The 6000-nt window shown below is 68.0% G+C and overlaps 2 protein-coding genes across 4 annotated transcripts in view; one reads left to right on the forward strand and one right to left on the reverse strand.

Annotated features, from left to right (window-relative positions):
* Positions 1 to 3128, forward strand: part of LOC113960242 (dedicator of cytokinesis protein 2-like) — a 49543-nt gene extending 46415 nt beyond the window's left edge. The window contains exons 47-53 of one of the 2 annotated variants that reach the window (XM_027669708.1): positions 8 to 91; positions 178 to 315; positions 656 to 741; positions 1174 to 1324; positions 1567 to 1678; positions 2108 to 2241; positions 2315 to 3128. In XM_027669708.1, the coding sequence (XP_027525509.1) occupies positions 8 to 91; positions 178 to 315; positions 656 to 741; positions 1174 to 1324; positions 1567 to 1678; positions 2108 to 2241; positions 2315 to 2404 (795 nt within the window). In that variant the 3' untranslated portion in view covers positions 2405 to 3128. The remainder of the gene's footprint in view (positions 1 to 7; positions 92 to 177; positions 316 to 655; positions 742 to 1173; positions 1325 to 1566; positions 1679 to 2107; positions 2242 to 2314) is intronic. The other variant, XM_027669709.1, reaches the window with a different exon arrangement.
* A 220-nt stretch (positions 3129 to 3348) lies between these two features.
* Positions 3349 to 5525, reverse strand: LOC113960239 (BCL2/adenovirus E1B 19 kDa protein-interacting protein 3-like). Of its 2 annotated transcripts, XM_027669701.1 has the most exons (6): positions 5312 to 5525; positions 4665 to 4788; positions 4456 to 4585; positions 4292 to 4386; positions 4057 to 4206; positions 3349 to 3705 (listed from the first exon to the last, which is right to left on the reverse strand). In XM_027669701.1, exons 1-6 carry the CDS (start codon positions 5397 to 5399, stop codon positions 3657 to 3659), a joined length of 636 nt encoding a protein of 211 aa, XP_027525502.1. In that variant the 5' UTR covers positions 5400 to 5525; the 3' UTR covers positions 3349 to 3656. The 2 variants fall into 2 exon arrangements, with proteins under 2 accessions (XP_027525502.1, XP_027525503.1); XM_027669702.1 differs by lacking the exon at positions 3349 to 3705 and having other exon boundaries at positions 4063 to 4178.
* Positions 5526 to 6000: the final 475 nt, after the last annotated feature.

Below are 6000 nucleotides of genomic sequence, written 5' to 3' on the forward strand. Positions count from 1 at the left end.
CTTGCAGGCCTTTTTCCAGGAGTCCTACCTGAAAAAGCACCCCAGGGATGCAGGGAACATCGAGAAGCTGAAGGACCTGATTGCCTGGCAGGTACAGGCAGGGAGACCTGCCCCGGAGGTGTCCCTGTCCCAGGGAGCCCCACGAGCCCAGGGGGACCTGTCCTCGTTCTCCCACAGACCCCGCTGCTGGCAGAGGGGATCCGGATCCACGGGCAGAAGGTGACAGAGGACCTGCGGCCCTTCCACGAGCGCATGGAGCAGTGCTTCGAGCAGCTGCGGGCCAAGGTGGAGAGCCAGTACGGGGTGCGGGAGATGGTGAGTGCCAGGGCAGCAGGCACAGGGTGGGCACTGCTGGGGGACATGGGCAGTGCGTGGCACGGCATGACATTGGACAAACCAAGGTGTGGGGCAGCAGGGAGCACCTGGATGGGGCTGCAGCTGGGGCAGGAACAGGGTGAGGGGCACTGTGCAAGGGGGACCTCAGGGTCCCTGCCTGCCCCAGGAGGGGCACAGCACTGCTATGGGGTGGCTGGCACTGGCACAGCAGGAGGACTGGTGAGAGGGCACTGCTGGCCCTGGCTGAGCCCAGGGAAGAATCTTGAGGCTCTGCCCTCTCATCCCTCCTGGCTGTGTCTCAGGCTCCCTGTGCTCTCAGGTCTTCTTTGAGGACCAGCGGAGTGGACGACCCCGGTCCATGGCCTGGGGACCCGACTGTGACCGGTTGAGCCATGCTGGAGCCAGGCAAGTGCTGTGGTGGGGAGTGCTGGCCACCCACTCTCTCTGCCTTCACCCCTCCCTGCTGAGCCTTTCACTCTGCTCTGCCCCAGGTGCTTCTCTCCCATCTCCCCAGTCCTCTGCCCTCTTGCCTTCCCTTTATGTCAAGCACATCTCAGGGGTCCATCGTGCCATGCCACCACAGTGGCCCTGTCCCTATAGGGGGCATGGAGGAGAGACACCCCACGTGCAGCCCCCAGGCTCACCTGGACACCACTGTCACCTGAGCCACGCACGTCTGTCCTCTGCGAACATCCCCCACCGAGCTCTGCTGCAGACAGTGCTGGTGCCTGGCTGAGGGCGGCTGCTCCCGGCAGTGCTCTGGCCAGCCCATGGCGTAGCCCTGCTCCCCCTTCCCCTGCCACCCCTTGCTCCTCACCTGCCCCAGTTGGTCCACAGCACAGAGGCACCTTCGATCCCAAAGCCTGCTCCCCGCACGTCCGAGAGTGAGGATCGTAGGAACGAGCGCCGGGAGAACCGCTCCAGCTCCCTCTTTGGGTCCCGGCGGCAGGATGTGCGCCGGTCCATCTCGGAGCTGCCAGAGCCCAAGGTGATGGTGGTGTCTCCCTGGGCCCCCCCAGCCCGCACTTCCCTGGGTGTCCCGTTGCACGCAGACCCCTGACCCAGCTGGCAGCACCAGACTCCAGCCCGAACAGGACCCCTCATGGGGCTGGTGGCAGCCCCCGCTGCAGAGAGGGCAGGAGCAGGGCCTGGAGGGGCCCAAGGTTGGAGATGCAGGGCTGCCATCCAGCCTGGCCCCTCGAGGTGCTGAGCCTCCCCTCTGTGCCCCAGGACGAGAAGTGGAGACTGTCCCACAACATGAGTGAGAGCAGCCCGGGCAGCTCCGACAGCAAACAGCCCCCGCCGAGCCGAGCTGCTGCCAGTGCTCAGCCCAGTGCTGCAGGTACTCCCCGCCCCAGCATGGCTCAGGGGGCACCTTCTCGAGCCCCAACAGCCCCATGAGCAGGGCTGTGCCCCCCCAGCACCCTCAGCTCTGCACCCCAGCAGAGGAATCCTCACCCCCTCCCCCATCCCCACCATGGCACGGACTGGGAGCACAGGCACATCTCCCACCAAATGCTCCCCATGAGGTAGGCGTTGATCCCAGATCTCGTGCTGCTGGGTCTTGGTGCCCAGAGCAGCTCTCAGTGGGAGCCGGCCCCCGCTCCTGGCTGGATTCACATCCCAGGGCACCCCTGGCCCTGCTGCCCAGGCCCCCACACTCCTGCAGGCAGGAGCTGGCCCTGACAGCCCTGGGAACTGACAGCCCCGGGCACACTGATGGTCCCCTGGGATGGCCAAGCCCCCCAGCCCACCTCCCCTGCCTGCACAGGGCTGTCCCTGTCTCCCACTGGCTTCGGTGGCCGTGTGAAAAGTGCCAGCAAGGTCCCACCGCTGCCCCGCAAGATCAGCCCCGCGGTGTATGAGACGTTCCTGGAGCAGAGCAACGCCACAGCCGGAGGGAAGGTACTGGAGGGAAGGTACCTGCTGGCCCCAGCCCCCATTCCCCCACCCCCATAACATCTCTCTCTGCTCGTAGGCCTCCACGTCCCCGACAGCAGACGGGAACAGAGGCGTCAAGTCCCCGCCGCTGCCACTCCCCAAGTCCAAGCGAATGTCACAGCTCTGACCTGGTGCCACCCCTGCCCATGATGCCCCTGTGCCCAGCTGGCTGCTGGACCCCAGGGCCCTGCTTGACCCTCACCTGCTGGACCACCCTTGCAGCATTGACACCCAGAGCATCCTGTGCAGCCATGGGATCTCTGTGCACCCAATGCCCAGGCTGGCACCGGGCACTGCCACCCTGTCTCCTGTCAACTCTGGCTATTGCCCTCCAGGTGCCCCCTGGGGCAGGGACCCACCTGCCTCCAGACTTCCCTGCCCCGATGTTCTTACCAGCCCTCACCATCCTGCTCAGGCGCAGCAGTTCTGCTACAGCCCACGTCAGAACTCTGCCAGCAGAGCGGTGCTGAGTCCCACCCAAGCAGCACCCCAGCCATCTGGCCACTGTGCCCGTGAGGCCATTGTGCCCTCCCTCCTCTCTGCACTGCACCACAGGCAGGGAACCAGCCACCTTCCCAGCAGCATTTCTGAGCAATTCCCTCCCGCTCTCCACTCCAGAGGCAGCTCCTGTCCCTCATCTCTCCACCCCACCCTGCAGCACTGGGGCACACTCCTGGCCCAGGTGCTGTGACTGCACAGGACCCAGCTGGGTGTGCATGTGAACCTAGGCAACCTCGTGCTGTGCAGTCCCACCTCTCGTGGCCACACCTGGCACCTGCACCAGGCAGGTGCTGCTGCCCCAACCAGCCGTGCTCAGCCCCTGCCACACCAGCCCAGAGCCACAGCTAATAAAGGGCAAACACATCAGCTGGCACCTGTGTGGAGCTGGGCACCCCTGTGAGCCCCAGCAATGCCCCTGCTCACCCGGGCCAACCTGGGGCCATCCTCAGTCAGCACCATCCCAGCACCCTGAAGTGCAGGGACTCACCCTCCTGCAGCAAGGAGGGCCCCCTGGGAGCCTGACAGTCACTCCCTGAGCCGAGCTGTACCAACCAGGCACAGGGACAGGACTCACTGCTGGGCCCCTGAGCTGGAACAGGGCTCTTTATTGACATGGGCTCAGTCATATTTACAGTCTGTGTTACAGGGGACCTGGACCTGTAACCAGGGGCTGGGGAGGGCAGGGGCTGCCTGTGGCTGGGTGCTGCTGTCAGCAGGTTCCTGTCTACGTGGGAGAGGGGGATCAGCTCCCAAGGCGGGGGCTACAGGAGGTACACGGGGAGGCGGCACCTCGTGCCACAGACACGGAGCCTGGGAGCGGTCGGGCTGTGCGGGTGCCGGGCTCCCCCTGCACACCGAGCGGGGCAGCACAGGGCTCCTCACAGGGGGTTGGCCGAGGTGGCTGCCAGGTGCTTCCCAATGTAGATCCTGGATTGGAGAGAGCAACTGTGAGGCATGAGCATGGGCACAGCCTGCTGGGCCCCAGCAAGGCAGGAGCAAGGGGAGATGGCAGCAGTCCACTGCAGCTGCTGGGAGAAGTGGTGCAGGACAGCACTCAAGGATGAGCAGCCCAAATCCAGGAGCATTTCCCCCTCCCCAGGCTTCCTGTGGGGACATTCCTCTGGATCAGGGCAGCCAGCGGCACCCAGGAAGCCCCTGACTGCACAGACACTCACTGTAGGCCCAGTCTGCCTGTGCTCCCGGGACCGGTCCCCCGACAGTGTGGGTGGGACCCCCAATCACCCCAGCCCAAGGGTGAGACTCCCCCCCGACACTCACCCCAGCCCCAGGGTCAGGAGGTGGCTGAGCAGCAGCGAGGGGATGAAGAGCAGCAGCAGCTCTGAACTGAAAAGTCTCTTCTTCCTCCCCACTGCACCTCCCTGCAGGCTCCACAGCACAGGCTGGGGGGAGCACACAAAGGCAAATTCCCTGGGAAAAGTGCAGGGTTAATGGGGGCACAGGGACAGCAGAATGAGGAACAGCAGGACATGCTGGTGGGGGACACAAGACTTACTTTGGAGACAGGTACCGGGGGCAGCGAGTACAGGCCCAGCCCAGGGTCGCTGGCAGGAGTCGCTGTCTCCGCTTGGTTTCCTCCAGGATATCCCACTGGAAGGGACACAGGGCAGATCAGAGCAGGGCCCAGGGGTGCAGAAGGGTAGGGGACAGCTCCCTTACCTGCCGGGGGTGGGGGCAGCCCGGTGGGGGCTGGCTGTGTGCAGGCAGGACCTCGCTCTCCCCTGACTGCTCGCTCGCCTGCCCAGCTCCACTGTCATCCCAGGCTGGAGCGTCCAGCACGAGCAGGGCCCTGCAAACAGACCCCCTCGGTCACCAAGCCCAGCCTGGCCCGACAGAGCTCCGGGGCCCGGCTCCTCCTTGCAACTCACCCGTCCCCGCTCTCCGTCTCCAGCTGGGCTTCCAGCAGCATCCGCTCCACGTCAGCGTGGCAGGAGAACGGCGAGGGTGCCGGCTCGGGGCAGCCTGGGCAATAGCGCAGCTCCACCCAGGAGCCTGGAGGGGCCGTCAGCCCCCGCGCTGCCCCCCGCACCCCGTCCCATCCCGTCGCCCTCCCCGGCACACCCCACAGCCCTGCCCAGAGACCGCGGGAGCACCAAGCGCGGTTCCCGACCCGGGACGTCCCACGGGCCCCAGGGCTGCTCCTCGCCGCGCCCTTCTCCCTCGGGACCGCCGCCTGCCTCTGCCCCGGCCCCCGCTGTGCTCATCAGCCCCTCTGAGACACCCGGGGCATGTCAGCCCCCACAGGACCCCGGCCCGGGCTGCCCCCTGACCCGCCCCCATCGCCGTGGCACATCAGCCCAGACCCCCATGTGTGCACGGCAGTCCCGCTGGGACCCCCAGACTCCCCAGTGCCCCGAAGGCCCCGGTACCCGCCGGACCACCCGGGTCCCCCATTGTCCCGAACGCTCCGGTGCCCCCCTGCCCGGCCCCGCCCCCCATTGCTCCCCAGCCCGCCCAGGTCCCCCACAGCCCCGAACGGCCGGTGCCCCCCGGTGCCCCCCGGGTCCCCCCAGACCGTCGTCGCCGGTTCCCGCCATGGCCCCGCGGATGCTCCGCGCGCAGCCCCCGCCGCTGTCAGTCACGTGACGCCCGCGAGCCCCCATGTAAATAAAACCACCGGCACCGGGCGACCGTCTCTTAAAAGGGCACCGGCTCCGCCCGCGGGCTGCAGCCCGCCCGGCCGCGAGGGCGGCGGCCCCGCCGCGTTGCCCCTTTAAGCGGCGCCTACGTGCGGCGCGCGAGCAGGCGGCGGCCGCGGCGCGTGCGGACCCGCACGGAGCCGGGCCGGGCCCGCCCCCGTCTCCTTGGCCACGCCCCCCGCCCCGCCCCCCGCCCCCGGTGCCCGCACAGCCCGAGCCGCGCCGGACGCTGCCGCCGTTTATTTTCGCCGCCAGGGGGCGCCCACGCCCCGCCCGTCCCGTTCGCGTGGGGCCCGCGCGCGCCGGTGCCGCCGCCGGCCCGGGCCGGTCACGGGCTCCGGGCCAGTCACAAACCCTGGGCCAGTCACGGGCTCCGGGCCGGTTACAGACCCTGGGCCGGTCACGGGCTCTGGGCCGGTCACGGGCTCCGGGCCGGTCACAGACCCTGGGCCGGTCACGGGTCCGGGCCAGTTACAGACCCTGGGCCGGTCACGGGCTCCGGGCCAGTCACAAACCCTGGGCCAGTCACGGGCTCCGGGCCGGTCACAGACTCTGGGCCGGTCAC

This window comes from Corapipo altera, unplaced genomic scaffold, assembly GCF_003945725.1.
Source record: "Corapipo altera isolate COAL_440 unplaced genomic scaffold, ASM394572v1 289, whole genome shotgun sequence".
NCBI classification, from domain to species: Eukaryota; Metazoa; Chordata; class Aves; order Passeriformes; family Pipridae; genus Corapipo; species Corapipo altera.